Here is a 16,867-nt window from a genome sequence, read left to right as displayed (position 1 = left end):
GCTTCATGTCGTCGGCGTACGAGAGTTTAAGGCATTTGAGGATCAAGTTCACGTCGTTCATATACTACAGGAAAAGCAATGGCCCCAGGTGGCTGCCTTGAGGAACACCAGATGTAACCATGAAGGGTGGAGAAGCGTAGTCACCGATCTTAACAGACATAGATCTGCCAGTCAGATAGGAGCGAAGCCAGGTAAGTAGACTCCCATGAACACCCATTTTGTCATATTTAGAGATGGTAATTTCATGGTTCACTCTATCGAAAGCTGCAGAGAGGTCGGTGTATATGGCGTCAACTTGATGGCCACGTTCAATCTCACGAATAATGAACGATGTAAAAACAGTTAGATTAGTCGTCGTCGAGCGCTTAGGCATGAAGCCGTGTTGATCCTGAGAAATACTGTACGAGCAGTCTAGAACCAACTTTTCCAGGACAATTAGCTCGAATAGTTTGGAGATAGCACTCAATGCAGCTATTCCGCGGTAATTGGCGACAGTCTGCTTGCATCCTTTTTTGTGAACAGGGAAAACAAACGAATCCTTCCAACATTCTGGAAAAACTCCGGAGGTCATTGACAAGTTGAATACCTTAGCTAAGGGCTCTGAAAGAGTGTCTAAGCAACGTTTCAGTACTAATGAGGGAATGCCATCTGGACCAGATCCTGTTGATGTTTTCATCTGTTTCCCGGCTGAAATCGCCATGTCGCTGTGGATGGTGAATGGAGAACCAAACACCGACGTACGAGGGACATTACTCGTGGCAGCAGCAATTTCCTGAGCATCAAGAACTTCGTCTGAAAAAACGCTGCTGAATTGTGTGCGAAACATATTGGCGATATCTGCGACGGAGTTGGCATCAGTAACGCCATCAGTCATATTGGACGGCAATCCCGTTTCTTTCCGTTGCTCGTTCACATATCGCCAGAATTCCTTACACGCTAAGATCAGATAACCCAAATATAGGTTTACTTTACCCAAATTAGGCGAAAACTGCACAAACTCAGATATAGGTAAATTTTTTAACCCAAATATGGGTAAATTTAAATCAAATTTGCATAAAAATAAATCATTTTTGGTTCATAAGAACCCATATTTGGGTTAAAAAAATTACCCATATGTGAGTTTGTGCAATTTACGGCCAATCTCGGTAATCTCTTTGTATCGTCTAGGTAAACTGATCTTAGCGTGTAGGATTAGCTTTGAGACGACTCTGCAAGTGAGACTGATGTGCGTTGTACAAGCTTGCATTGAGATCTCTGTACTCGTTGTTGGCGCGGACGTAATTAGCCTTCGTCGAATCTGTGTGATATTTACTGTGTTTCCTCAGTGCAGCCCTTTTCACCTTTTTCAGATGCTTAAGATCAGAGTTCGACCAGGCGGGTTTGGCATGCTTACACCGTAGTTTTTTAGGCACAAACTGATCGATAGCGTAGAATATGATACCACACATGGTCGAGGCAGCCAGATTCGCATCCCCGGAGTCTAGTGTCGCATTCCAATCCACATTAGCGAGAAAGTTATTCATTCGCTCGAAGTCTCCTTTGTGAAAGTTGTAGAAGACGGTTTCGGCGTGGTCTTGGAAGCGTTTCTCAGTTTTATTAATAGTAAGCTGTAAATTCTATAAGAGTACAAACGGAAGAGGTGAACTGCTGTAAGCCGTTAAAAAAAGGCGGAATCATTAACCTACAGGTATGCGTATGTGATTATTTCAAGAACCGGAATGCAAAGATTATTTAAGATTACCTTTTAAGTTTCAAAAGATAATTAGTTACAATTTTTAGCAAAAGCATATGTTTTAACTTGCAAAATATAGTTGTAGAAGAAACCAAAATTGTAGGATGTCTAGAAAATCAGTTATACTTGAAAACATGATTTAAAGGGGTCTTTCACGAAAAAATGATACATATCTCGCAATTTATAAGAGCTAGAAATTTTGTGTTTTGAGCAAAGTTGCTTAAAATAACATTTGCTACACCTTTATTGAAGACGTTAAGGCTCTATCTGAATCAAATAAAAAAAAAAATATTTTTTTTTTGATCTCACCTTTAGGTGGATTAATCACCAAACCGTCTAACAGCAGTTTCACATCTTTGAACAAACTATACCCCTAAATTCAATGTTTGAGAAGCTATTAAAAAAGCGCACGAAAACGGAAAATGCAACACTGTGCAATGGTGGCATCCGGTTACAGAAACACTGAAAAATACTGTCAAATACCCCACAATATGGGTATCTTTAGAATCAGGATGACGTGTTAGAATCGGAAATCCATGTATGACGCCATTTTGGAAGGGGTCAACTTCCGGTTATAGAAAAACAGACAAATACTGTACTATAGAAAAACACGATGATATGGGTATTTTTGGAATCGGGGTGACGTGTGAGAACCGAAAATCCATGCCTGACCCCATTTTGAAATCCAAGATGGTGGCATCCGGTAACAGAAACACTGGGAAATAGTGTCAAACATCCTACAATATGGGTATTTTTGGAATCGGGGTGACGTATAAGGACTGAAAATCCATATTGCTCTCTTGGATTTCAAAATGGCGTCAGATATCGATTTCCAGTCCCTAAACGGCACTCTGATTTCAAAAATACCCATGTTGTAAGGTATTTCACAATTTGTCCCAGTTTCCCAAAATCGCAAGAACCTCGTTATTTGGAATTTATTTCGTAAATAGAAAACTCGTTATTTGGGATTTACTTCGTAAAAATAGGGACGTTAATTGAATACTGCGTAAAAAAAGACTTCGTACACAGAGGTTTTAGTGTACGTGTAAATCACAGGAAGGTCACATGTGAATTGGAGTATTGTCGAGGATTATAACACATGATAACTGGTTACACCTATGAATGTGTTTTCGTTGATGACTTTAGCATATGTAACAGAGAATTTATATCTGTAATTATAACCAGCTCGATTTTGTTTGCAAACCTGGTTAAAATGTGTATATTTAATTACCTTAAAGATAACTCGTCCAGCTTAAACCTTTGTAGGGGTAAGAGGTGGAACCATCATCATCATCATCATCATCATCTTTTGATTGTGTGATCTCGAATTGCAATCAAATTCAAAGCAAATTGTTTAAAAAATTTCAAAAATCATAGAAAAAAATTGTGGTATGAAAAATGCTGTACCCATCCTGCATGAAGATAAAATCGAAAAATTAAAATCGCGTATAACTAGAATTAAGTGCAAAGCTGATAAAAATCACTCCTTCTACACTCCAGTCCACATTGTGCTCTCTTGCCATGCGGATCTATTAACTTTTTGATGAAGGATGGGTTACTGCTACCTAAAGCTACAACAAATTTAAACAGCACGTTGCAGTCCTCAACCAGTAAAATTTCTACATTGTTGAACTCTTATTCCTCTTCGATCCTTGTTTGAACCCTACCCGAGGTAATCCTTCTTGGATATCGATTTGGAAAATTCCTCTTCGATCCTTCAGATTCTTATAGTAATCTGCTTGGAAGTCGGAAACATATAAAAAGATATTAATGATAACATAATTAACCTAATTTATATACAGAAAACAGAAACCGTGTACATAATTAAACAGATTCTTAAGCCTAATACGGGAGATATTAAAATCAAAGCAGTTATAACATTTGTTGAAAATCTTGCACATGCTAGTTAACGGCTCATTAGCGCCGTAATTTGTGCGAGAAGCTGGGATGTTGAGTGAACCGCAATTAATGTCCGATCGTAGGAGATCAGCGATGATGGTAGCTTTAGAGACTCTGCGGTGAACACTAAGGAATTGTAGGGACATCAAATTACAGCGACTTTCATAAATAGGGAGATTGAAAGGATCACTCCATGGTAGCCAACGAAGAGAGAAACGTACAAATCTACGCCAAATAGCCTCAATAAGATTCACCCCGTTGCTGTAAAAATGACCCCATACAACGTTACAGTACACACTAAAAAAATCTGAATTTTACTGGCGATGTAAACATCCATGCATGCAAACATTCATACATGTAAACTTCCTTTTCACGTAAACTAGAAGCTTGCAAGAAATGTTGCAAACAAAAGTGGACAGTTGCATACAATATATGGAATATTGCATTACATGTCTCATAAATTTACACGATCTATAATCTTAACTTGTATGATATATGACGCTCCATTTATGTGCATCATAGTAACGGAAATTTACACTAGTTTTTTTTAGCTGTGTACTCTAATGTGGAGCGGACTAGCGAACAATAGAGTGTTTTTAAACATTACGAGTCCCTAAAGTCTTTGGCGAAACGAAAAATGAAACCAAGTTGAGAAGATACCGTAGCGGAAACATAGGCCACATGGTCCTTGAAGGTGAGTTGTGAATCAAGTAGGACGCCTAAGTCTTTAATGGTAGATTCACGGCTTAATATTTGCTCCTGCAGGCTGTAAGCATAACCGATAGGTGATTTTTTCCTGGAAAACGTTATAATGGCACATTTAGAAGCATTTAATACCATCCTGTTCTTGTCACACCAAACAGCAAAAACGTCCAGCTGCTGCTGAAGAAACAATGCATCACTTCGATCTTTGATGACAAAGTATAGTTTGAAATCGTCAGCATAAGACAGCTTCAGTAAACGGATCGAAAAGTGAACGTCATTCAGATACAATAAAAATATGAACGGTCCCAGATGACTGCCTTGAGGTACACCAGAAGAAACAGCGAACGGTTGAGAAAAATTATCTCCAATCTTCACTGACATTTGTCGACCGGTTAGGTATGAGCGAAGCCAATCAAGAAGGGAACCGTGAAAACCAAGTCGCTCTAGTTTGGCCACTGCAATCTCGTGATTGATTTTATCAAAAGCAGCAGAAAGATCGGTGTGGATAGCATCCACTTGATGACCTCTTTCCATCTCGCGTATGATTGATGATGTGTATTGAACGAGATTTGTAGCGGTCGACCTTTTCGGTATAAATCCGTGTTGTTCAATCGCGATGTAACTAGAGGATGTGTGTTTTAAATAATCTAGCACCAATAGTTCAAAAAGTTTTGAGACTGCACATAAAGCAGCGATACCACGGTAGTTGAACACCGACTGCTATAGACAGGGAAAACAAAAGAATCCTTCCAGCAGTCAGGAAAGATCCCAGAATCCAAAGAGAGTTCGAAGATGGATCCTAAATGTGCGGCCAGCACTCCAATACAGTTCTTAATAACCGCTGAAGGGATTCCGTCAGGGCCAGTGCTGAAACAATTTTTCAAAGTAAGAAAGTACGGGAACATCACTTACGCCAGAACATACACTCATGCCAGAGTTGCAGCTTCGTTAGCCAGAAAAAGGTCTAGAAAGCGAGCGTTCTTATACGATACACCATTTATCTGTGGCCATATAAAGCGAAGCCTTCGAAAAGCGTTGAACTAGCAGCCGATAGAACCGATTGAGGCTCAACCTGGAAAGACCCATCGTCCGACTTACTCCACCGGAGCAAACTTACTTACTTAACGATGCTGCGCACCTTCAGGGGGGCAAAGGGCTTTTGTGAATGATTTCCATCCTGAGCGATTACTAGCTTTGGCCTTGACATGTGCGCAAGTCAAATTTCGTCTGCTGCGATGTCCTGTTGGATTCCAGTCCAGTGCTTGCTAGCAGATTTCGTTTCCGCTCCGTCGTAATGTGTGGCCGACCCACCTCCACTTCCGTTCACGAATTTCTGTTTCTATCGGCTTCTGATGGCACAAACGATGAAGCTCGAAATTTGAGATCCAATTGTGGGGCCACCAGGCACGAATTATGTACCGCAGGCATCGGCAGCTTCTGAGTGTTCTCCGCTGATACACACCATGTTTCTCTGGCGTATAATAGCACAGACTTCACGCTCGAGTTGAAAATTCGGATTTTGGTGCGTCGACTCCATACATTTCGCAAACTGGCAAAAGAAGCCCTCGCCTGGCAAAAAAATCCGTGCATTTATGTCACTCTTGGTGCCGCCGTCCGACGCTATCTGGCTGCCAAGATATAAATATCAAATTTCTCCACCGCCTGCCCAGCTACCGAGAAATTGGAACGGTTTACCGTGTTGACATCCAACGATTTGGTCTTGTTGACGTTGATGGTTAGACATGCTTCAGAGGAGCGTTGCACAAGGTCGTCGAGCTTACTTTGCATGTCAGAGCGCCTTTGTGCTAATAACGCAACAGCATCAGCCAAATCGAAATCGTTGAGATGCTCCATAGTAATAGGCTGCCACAGCAACCCACGGTTCGGTACACGGTCAACGGCTCCAACCATGATCTCGTCGATTACGATGAGGAACAGCAGCGGTGATAATATACATCCTTGCCTCACACCCGCGATTACCCGAATCGGGTCAAACAAAGCTCCGTTGTGCAACACCTCGTACTGCGCTTCGATGAGGTTGGCGATCTTATCAGGGACTCCCTTGCATCTCAGAGCGCCCCACAAGTGGTTTAGTCGGTCGAAAGCTTTTTCGTAGTCAATGAATACCAAGTACAAGGACTCTTGGAACTCATTGACCTGCTCCAAGATGATGCGGAGCGTGACAATATGGTACACACAGGATCTTCCAGCACGGAATTCTGCCTGCTGTCGTCTGAGAGTCGCGTCGATCTTGTCCTGTATCAGATTGAGGATAACTTTACACAGAACTTTGAGAACAATACACAGTAACATGATGCCTCGCCAGTTGTCGTATACAGTTGGATCCCCCATCTTGGGGACTTTTACCAAGATGCCCTGCATCCAGTCGGCCGGAAAAGTCGCGGTGTCCCAGATATTGACGAATAGTTGATGCAACATTTGTGAGGATAGCATGGGGTCATCTTTGAGCATCTCTGCTGATATGCGATCGATCCCCGGGGCTTTGTTGGACTTCATACTTTGGATGGCTGCTTCTTTCTTCTGCAATGATGGAGCTTCAGTGTTGACGCGAGTAACGCGCCTCACCCTTGGCGGATCATGCCGAGATGTTGATGGTTGGTTGACCGTTGAAAATTTGAAAAATTGTTCAAAGCGGGGTCGGTGCGCAACTGTCCAGTCGCGTCTTTCACAGGCATCCTTGAGTTGATCCTTGCCCCACTCAGGCGTCGTGAAACATCATAGAGGAGGCGGATATCGCCAGTTGCTGCGGCTTTCTCCCCTTCATCAGCCAGGGAGTCCACCCACGCTCGCTTGTCCCGTATACAGGAACGCTTAACTTCCCTCTCTAGAGCCGAATACCGCTGACGGGCCTCGTTCTTGGCTCCTCGGGTCCTTGCTTACTCTATCGTGGCTTTTGCTTCTCTCCGCTCCTCGATCTTCCTCCAGGTTTCATCGGTGATCCACTCTTTCCTCTGAGTGCGCAGCTCACACAGGTTGTTCTCGCTTGTTTCAATAAAGGCATTCTTGATGCTCGTCCACTGCTCTTCTACGCTACCACCTTTTGGAATATTAGCTGCGCGAGCCTCGAGTTCTTCGACGAACGATCTCTTCACTGCTGGGTCTTTCAGTCGGTGTGTGTTGAATCGCCGCCCGAGTCTCTCCTCCCGCCGTTGAACCCGCGCAATGCGTAGGCGGATCTCACCGACCAGGAGATGATGGTCAGATGCGATGTCAGCGCTGCGTTTATTCCAAACATCAAGAAAGCTCCGTCTCTATTTTCGGCTGCTGTAGATGTGGTCGATTTGGAGTTTATGCCCTGGGCGATGGGGGAAGAGCGAACTCCCGATCACCATGTCGTTGTTGCCACAAAACTCTGCAAGCAGCTCGCCGTTCTCGCTCATATCTCCTAGACTATGGCGTCCCATAATGCGCTCATAGTCCGAGTTGAGTTGGAGTCTTATCCACGACAACATTCAGTTGACTGTAAAAGTTCTCTTTGTCCTGCAATTCGGCAGCATCGGTTGGCGCATAACATTGGATTATGGTAAGGTTTCGGACCCGTGTTCTGAATCTGGTTACGATTATTCTCTCATCTATAGGTTCCCACTTGATGAGTGCAGCCTGTGCTTGGGCGCTAAGCGGAAGTCGCGGAGCGTTTACACATCGCATACCAGAATGTAAAAGTACCTGTTCCAAAGGCAGCTTTTGTTCTTCAAAGTTCGGCCAGCGGACTTCACTAAGTCCCAGGATTTCTAGCTTCATACGGTGGGCCTCACTAGTGAGTTGTGCCAGTTTACCCTGTTGGGCTAGCGTCAGTACATTCCATGTTCCAATTCTTGTCCGTTGTTTAGCGCTAAAAGTCGTTGCCATAAAATCAGTTCGTAATCTTTCACTATAGGTTTCTGTAATAATTTGAAGGTTTCGGAGACAGTAGGTGGTTGGCCTAAGGTCTCATATCCGCCGTGATGGGACTGCCATCTTGGGTATAGCTTTCTGGGAGAAGCATTTCGTATTCAGCCGCTGGATGCCAGTCAGACGCTGTTTTAGCCGCCCCTAACATGGAGAACAGACGCTCGGGTTTTGTAGGCCACATCCTCCGAAAAGAATGCAGCGCCCCCTTCCCTGTCAGCATACGACCAAAGTTCCCACCGGGGTTGGTTACCCGATCTTCCCTACGGTTACTCGTATCCCAGCCGGAACGCGGGGAGGAAGGGATAGGAGTTACTGGGCAAGAGGCTAAGGACCACTTTCACTTGCGTTATGGGTCTATTTTATAACCTTCAAGTACGCGAAGTACCGGTGGTACGCATTATCCCAGTCATTTGCCAGCCAACACCGGAGCAAAGGCTGGTTTATAATCTCCAAGCTGTAGAGCATAGTCATTGAATTCCCAATTGGAAACACCGATAGAGTTCACATGTTCCTGAATACTTATGACATCGTTGTGGTCAGGAGGTAAATAGATCACGCCTACACTAATAACTCGACTTGGCGTAGTGATTCTAACCCACAGCTGCTCTAGAGCATCGGAAACAGGTGTCGGATCGATATAACTGTTCCAACGAGTTGAAACAGCAATCAGGAGGCATTAAGGTCTGTACGATAAATCGAAAAGGCATTCCCGAACAGCTGATCACTGTATAAACGGTCATCAAGCCATGTCTCCGTCAATACAATGACGTCATAATCGCACTCCCTAGCGGCCAAAAAGAACGAATCCTGCTTGGTCCGCAGTCCTCGAATATTCTGGTAGTAGATGCGCAGGAGATTAGCTACGTTTACAGCGCTAACTGCAACAGATGCGTTGTCGGCTGATGAAGCCGTGGTAGAAGGTGAAGAGCTGCATACAATACCACTGGAATTCGAACAGATATCAGGAAGAGGAAATCCTACATTAACAAGGTACCGTTCCGATTCAAATTTCGGACACTTTCATTTTTAATTAAATATTACATCCAGTTAGAAACAAAGTAATATTGTTAGATGATCGTGGAGGGCACTAGTCAAAAAAATTTAAAATTTACAAGACATGTGGATCATATTCGACCGAGATAATCAACTTTTAAAAGTGTCCGAAATTCGAGTTTAAGTGTCCGAAATTTGAATCGGCACGGTACTTGCCTACTAGAGCATAGCTTTGCAAAAGACAACTTTAGAATTGAACGTCAAAAACAGGATTTTCCAGTCATCCATAAATTTAACAGATGTGTATAAGGTATTTCAAAATCAAATTGGAATGTTCTTCATGACGAGTCAGGAATTTCAACATCAAATCAACTGGACGAAGTAGACAAAATAGCTAGGATTCAGCCCTTTCGTTCCAACCGCGTTAAAATGGATAAAAGATATACTTTCCAGCAGTGCCAAAAAATGGTTTTCGGATCCATATCAACGAGTAGCAAATGCATTCGAGACGTGGGGCTTCATAACAAAACGAAGTGGGTGAAAAAATAAACTAAAAGCATCCGCCAGCAGAAGAATGCCATTTAGTGTTTTATTCCTCGGAAGCTTCTCTTCCGCTCAAGGTGTGCCAGCAAGACCCAACAGTTCAATCGGCTGCAGGAAAAGGAAACTGGAACTGTGTGGTGGGGAACGAAGACCATGACCAACCATCGCCCAGAGGTCTAGGAGGTGGAAATTCGAAAACGAAAAAGGAACCAGATGTTGCATCCCAGTATAATATGTAGAATAACGGAATTGCTCCGAGGTGGGTACGTCCTACCTACGTGAAAGCAAAAGCAGAAAAAAGCATCCTCCTCTCGAGATGCGATTTGGAGCAAATAAAAATAAAAACTAGCGAATCTACATTTCACACACCCTCACCAACGCTTGGAATCGGTCCAAGGCAAACTCCCGGCTAGTGCTGCTGCCAGATGAGAAGGCGGAAGTTTGCCGGAAACGAATTGATGGATGGGATTATAAACGCTCTAGTGCGCTTTCAATTGTAACCTTTAGTTTTTCACCCGCATTTGATGGCCACTTTTTTATCGAGTTGGTTGGTGATGCCTGAAGGTTGGTCTTTTTTTTATCTCGATGACACATAGGGTAGGAATAATTGAGCTCAAAGAAAAGGGAATCATTAGGTTGTGTGGAATTCATTATTTTCTCGGCTGACTTAAACACGGCAGATTTATTGTTTCCGTGTGAAATGTTGAAAGTGTAATGATTTTCTGATTAATTTTCAATAGTCATGAAATAAATTGCAATTTTTGTGTCGCAAACTTTATGCCTTGCGTGACCGAGGTGATAAATCACAGCATTTTCAGTTTTGGAAAAATTGATTTCATGAAACAAAAAAAAAAAAAAAAACCTCCGAACCAGAAGCTGTTTAAACGCTGCATCCACCATGTTACGGGATTACGTGCGTGAAAGAAGGCGAAAGAACGTAACGCAAAAGTCCCCGGTGCATTCCGTGTGGTCTCATAGTCGCCGTCGGGTGCTCCGATTTTAATCATTGGCGGATGAAGGTAATAATAAATAAATAAATAATTTCGACAACGAGGCGAACGCTACGGAAGAACATGCATACGCACTGAACGGACGACTCTACGGCGATCCAAAGGCGACTTGTTGAAAAATGGCTACCGATTTATTGAACGTGGAGTCATTAAATATATATATGATTTGTTTTATGTCGACAATTGCAAAAGTTCATATTTGTATGGTTGTAATCAATTCATCGGCGATGAAATTGATCTGTTGTATGGATACTACAGGTTTATAGGTGCTGTGATGATGCAGGTATGAAATTAAGATCGTACGCAAACAGTGTCATTGCCGTAAGCTAAATTGCATCTTACCTTAGTGGGTCTGGGTTCAAAACCAGCCGAGTTTGAAAAAAGCTGTCTTCCGGGGAATTTTGAAGAATTCAAACGAAACTTTTTGCGGAAATTTGAAAAAAAAAAAACTTGCAACAAATGTTGGAAGAAACATTTGTGTTCTTACCGGTACCGTTGGAACATCCCTGGATTCGGAATTTGTAGGAATTCACTATTAACACACGTTGGATTCGTAAACCGAACAAAGAAAACTTGACTTTTATTTAGCTCGAATAGGTTTGTGAATAATAACTTTATTCGAAGTGAATGCGCGCACGATCGATAGCTAACTAACTGCCCTGGGTATATATAACGATACACAAGGGTCAGTGTGGTGAATATAAACTCGCGAATTATACCGATCACGGTAGATCGGGCCTAACAGTACCTAACATCTATGTGTTGATAAGGAATACGAAATGATAATAAACGAAATGATAAGAGTGAGGGAGAATAATACTGTTTCGGAAGTGTGGAACATGTTCGGGTTGCCAGTTTAACTGCTTTAGGCTAATCCTAAACATACCGGCCGCCTTGAAATCGTATGGATTTCAATCAAATACTGGACTAACTCTTTCAACCGATCGTGTAATTTCTGTCCAACCGGTTTTCAATGTCTAACTTCTACTTACTATTGGATTGATTTGTTTTGATTTCAAACTTCTTATATACTGCCGATGAACCTACATGATGCGCGATGGCCTGTCTTTCATTAGCTAGAGAACTATTGTTCAAGGGAATAGCAAACTGTCGATAAAAAAAAACTGCTGCTACCAATAGCACACCACAACGATAACGGAGACGACATTGGATGATTATGTGGTTCTTGGACTGGGATGATGAGATGAACTGGATAGCTGTTTCTATGCTGCTTCCTGTAAACACCGCCCATTCCCTCGATAGGGTCGAACGATAGCTACTAACTCGTGAATTGCTCCCTGATGTTGTCCTTCGTCCTTCGTCCTCAGGTGTGAAATGCTGACATCAATCGAAGCTAGAAATGATAGGGTGCTTTTTACCTTGAATTTATGAACAACAACAGAACTTGCCTGGAGCGGAGGCCTCCTGGCCTCCGCGGGTGCCTCAGGCACCGACGACGACGACTAGCTCGTCGTTTCAGCGATTTGAATTGGTCAAATTGGTCATTAGCGGTCTACGATGCTACGACGATGACGACTGTAGACCTCCGATCGGGTTGATCAGGCCCTGTGGATGACTCGTCGGTTGCGACTGTAGCGATGCCGAGCAGTGGTACCAAATGCTCGGATGGAACTTGATGATGATTGGATTGAAAATGTGCTATGACCTTTAGCGAGACTGATTAGTTCTTTGTTAATACGGATTGACGCCACAACGAAGTGCCGGACGGACGATATGGACATCGTCGATAGGACATGCTTGACAATCATATGACGGACCAAAGGATGATTGACGGACCAAAGGATGATTGACGGAATGGAGCAGCTAACGAGACATCTTCCAAATGGCGGGCGTCCCCGAAGGGAGCTGACTCTGGTGGAGAAACATTCCTTGAATTTTTTGAAATATATTATGATACAACTACTTAACTGGAGAGCGGAGGCCTTCATAATGAAGACCCCCGCGGTGCCGAGGCACCATCGTTGGACGAATTTAGCGTTCTTCGTCTATGCATGCGTTATCCTTAATAGGAAGAACGCAGATTTTTGAGATGGCTCGTTTGAACACCCCATCCTTGGTACGGACGTTTACTACTCGGACGTTTCCATCCGAACCGGTATATATTTCTGCGACTCGCCCCAATTTCCACCTTTGTGGGGGCAGGTAATCCTCCTTCACCAGTACCATGGTGCCAATCTTGATATTATCGCGCTTCCTCGTCCACTTGGTTCTGTTATGCATGTCCGAAAGATAGTGGGTCTTCCATTTCCGCCAAAGTTTCTGCACGAAATCTTGAGATTGTTGCCATACTGACAGACGATTTTCCGGTATCTCCTGAAGATCGGGCTCCGGAATAGCTGTCAAAGGTCTTCCGATGAGGAAGTGTCCTGGGGTGAGAGCAGCATAATCATCGGGATCATTGCTGAGAGGAGTTAACGGACGCGAATTCAGGATTGCGGCTACTTGCTGAACGATGGTATGCAGCTGGTCGTAAGTTAGTTGCTGGTTTCCGACAACCTTACGAAAATGACCCTTAAACGATTTTACAGCGGCCTCCCATAACCCGCCGAAATTGGGCGAACGAGCTGGTATGAACTCGAACAGAATACCTTCATCTTCGGCTGTGCGGATTACGGTGTGCTGGAATTGTTGGTCAAGGAAGTGTAGGCGCAACTCTTCCAACTCTCTGTTAGTTCCCACGAAATTAGTGGCATTGTCGCACATGACCACCTGCGGTTTTCCTCGAACTGCGACAAAGCGTTTGAAGGCAGCCAGGAAAGCTTGCGTTGACAAGTCCGCTACAACTTCCATATGGACGGCTTTCGTTGCCAGGCACACGAAAATCGCTACAAAGCATTTTACCGAAGCACTACGACGAACTGGATATTTGATGTAGAACGGGCCACAAAGATCTACACCAACCTTTAGGAATACGGCTGCAGGGTTGACACGAACCGACGGGAGATCGGCCATTAGTTGCTCATGAACAGTTGGTTTACTTCGGAAGCACGTTACGCACTTGTGACACACATTGCGGGACAGATCGCGTGCGTTCGTGGGCCAAAATTTATCTCTCACGGATGCTATCAGAAGCTGTTGGCCAGCATGGAAGTGTTTAAGGTGGTAGTGTTGTAGAACTAACATGGTGAATGGGTGATGGTGATGCAGGATCATTGGGTGCTTGCGACTTTCCGTGATTGGTGCATGAGCAAGCCGACCGCCAACGCAAAGTGTTTTATCAACCAGAATAGGATGTAGTCTAAGAATCTTGGACGAAGTCTTCACCTCCCGCCCGCGAGAAAGGGCTACTACTTCCTCAGGAAAACTGTCCGCTTGAGCTATACGAACTAGAACTTCGGTTGATTCATTTAACTCTTGAAGCTTGATAGGTCCTGAGCGCTTATTGTTGCGATTGTTCGGAGATATGTTGTGGAAGAATCTACGGATGTACGCAACGATTCGGACGAGATCGGTATACGAAGAACGGAGACAGAAAATTTCGTTTGGGGTTTTCGCACGAGCTGGGAGGGCTACGGTGGATCTTTCTTCTAAGAGAGATTGTTCAACGTCTGGTATAGTAGATGAACTGCTAGGCCACGTCGAGCGATCTTGTCGTAACCACAATGGACCTTCAAACCACGCAGTTTCATACTTCAACTGAGCGGGTATCATTCCGCGCGAGATAATGTCCGCTGGATTGTCCGCACCGGCCACATGATTCCATACGCCACTGCTGGTTATATGCTGGATCTCCGAGACACGGTTTGCCACGAAAATTTCCCAGCGAGAAGGTGGAGAGGCTAGCCAATACTTCACGATTGTGGAGTCTGTCCAAAAGAACGGCTGGAATGGAATCTGGATACTACTGCAGACCTTTTCGTACAAATGACTCAACAAGAGCGCTGCGGAAAGCTCAAGTCGGGGTGTGGATAGAACCTTCTTCTTCCGTTTCAAATCATCTAGTGGTGCGACCCTCGACTTGGCAGTGATAAGACGAACGGTTATTTCACCGTTGATAGTGACACATCGAAGGTAAAGACATGCTCCATAAGCAGCGTTAGAAGCGTCACAAAACCCGTGTAGCTCTACCGTGGCTAGACCTTGGGAGAATGAGACCCAGCGTGGTATGGTGAGAGTATCTAATGCTAGAAGATTTCGTCGAAATTCAATCCACGTGTTCTGCAACTCTTCCGGTAGCAGATCATCCCAGTCACACTTCTGCTTCCAAAGAGATTGGAGGAAGATTTTTGCTTGTACAACAACCGGACCAATCAATCCAAGTGGATCGAAAATCTTAGCTGATTCTGACAAGACGGTTCTCTTGGTGATGGGTGCGTCCGATTCGAGCTTGGGAACGGTGAATCGGAAAATATCAGCAGCTGGCTCCCACAGAAAACCAAGAGTTTTGACAGCTGACGATGACGAATCCAATTCAAAGGAAGTTCGTTCGTCCCGAAGTTCACTCGGAACATTGGAGAGTAATTCAGCACTATTCGAGCTCCATTTCCGCAAGATGAAGCCTGCTGAATTTGTCAGATCTATTAGATCTTTCACAAGAGACTTTCCTTCCTCCAAATCATCAGTTCCACTCAATAAATCGTCAACGTAGAAGTCCCTTTTGATTACTTTCGCCGCGGTTGGGTGTGTAACTTCACCTTCTCTTCCCAAGCGTTGAAGGCACTTCGTTGCAAGGTACGGCGCAGAACTAGTTCCATAGGTGACCGTGGTTAATTTGTATGCCTTGACGGAATCGCCGCAAGATAGTCTCCAAAGAATACACTGAAGTAGATGGTCCACAAGGCACACTTTCACCATCCTATACATTTTTGCTACATCTGCAACGAATGCATACCTCCAAAACCGGAAACGTAACGCAATGGCGAGAAGATCGTCTTGAACGACGGGTCCTACCATCAATCCATCGTTCAACGAGATGCCTGTCGATGTGCGACATGAAGCGTCGAACACAACACGAAGCTTTGTCGTTGTACTGTCGGGCTTCAACACAGCATGATGTGGCAAATAGTAGATGGGCTCTTCTCCTTCTGCAACTTCCTCCATATGCCCCATGGACTTATATTCATTGATGAAGTCGAAATACGCCTCCTTCAAGGCAGTGTTGGTTGAGAACCGACGTTCCAGCCCATGGAACCGTTTGAGTGCGTTAGCCTTGGAATCACCCAGCTTCTGAATGACAGCTTCCTTTTTCGGGAGAGTTACTACGAACCTACCAGTTTCGTCTCGTGTGGTAGTGCGTTCGAAAATATCTTCAGACGTTGACTCTTCAACTGACAACGTGCCTCCAGAGTTACAGGACTCGAGTTCCCAAAATTTGGTGAGCAGATCATTTAGATCGGGAGCACCGCAAGGATAGGAAACACTTCGTGGTACTGTTAGTGAGGATCCAGGTATGCGTCCAGACACGACCCAGCCAAACACGGTTTCTTGAAGAGTGGGCCCATCATTAAATAGTTTGATTTTACCATCCTCCAATAAGTCGTAATAGTATTCTGCACCGATGATTAAATCAATCGATCCAGGCTCAAAAAATGTGGGATCCGCTAGCATTAGGTGCTCTGGGATCGCTAGCTGCTGCACATTTACGTATTCGGTGGGTATGTCAGAAGTTAACTTGGGCAGAATGTGCAACTGAATATTCTCCGAATAAGGAGATATTTTGAGCGATCGTGGCATTACGTTTGCGCTCACCATTCTAGTCGAATTCGTAGTAGATCCCCCAATACCAACAATGGACAAATGTTTGGCAGATCCTGCCAGCTTTAGCTTTTGGCAAAGATTCCGTGTAATGAAGCAGTACTCAGAGCACGAATCTAGCAGTGCTCTTGCAAGTTGCACATTCCCATACTGATCCATTATGCGCACCATGGCGGTGGACAACAGAACTTGACGGGATGTAGTGTGAATGCTGACAGGTAGTGAGTTTGTGTTCTGAGAGGGAGTACGATCTGTGGTGGATGGTGGGTGTGAACTTGTGCTTGCGATTGGGAATGAACTTGTATTTGGTCTAGTGTTTTGACTTGGTGTCGTTTGGTTCTGGGCGTGTGGCTGTGTT

General features: G+C 44.2%; 1 protein-coding gene across 1 annotated transcript in view; it reads left to right on the top strand.

The window, feature by feature from the left end:
* LOC135711040 (glutamic acid-rich protein-like) overlaps window positions 1-12,370 on the top strand; it is a 46,986-nt gene extending 34,616 nt beyond the window's left edge. Inside the window, exon 2 of the mRNA XM_065233783.1 lies at window positions 12,197-12,370. Coding sequence (XP_065089855.1) covers window positions 12,197-12,370 — 174 coding nt within the window. The remainder of the gene's footprint in view (window positions 1-12,196) is intronic.
* The last annotated feature ends 4,497 nt before the right edge of the window (window positions 12,371-16,867 follow it).

The sequence above is a fragment of the Ochlerotatus camptorhynchus genome, unplaced genomic scaffold (genome assembly GCF_037179485.1).
Source record: "Ochlerotatus camptorhynchus isolate MF236.1 unplaced genomic scaffold, CSIRO-AGI_Acam_v1.1 ptg000416l, whole genome shotgun sequence".
Classification (NCBI taxonomy): Eukaryota; Metazoa; Arthropoda; class Insecta; order Diptera; family Culicidae; genus Ochlerotatus; species Ochlerotatus camptorhynchus.
The sequence above is the reverse complement of the archived record's forward strand: the minus strand, read 5'-3'. Positions and strand labels throughout refer to the sequence as shown.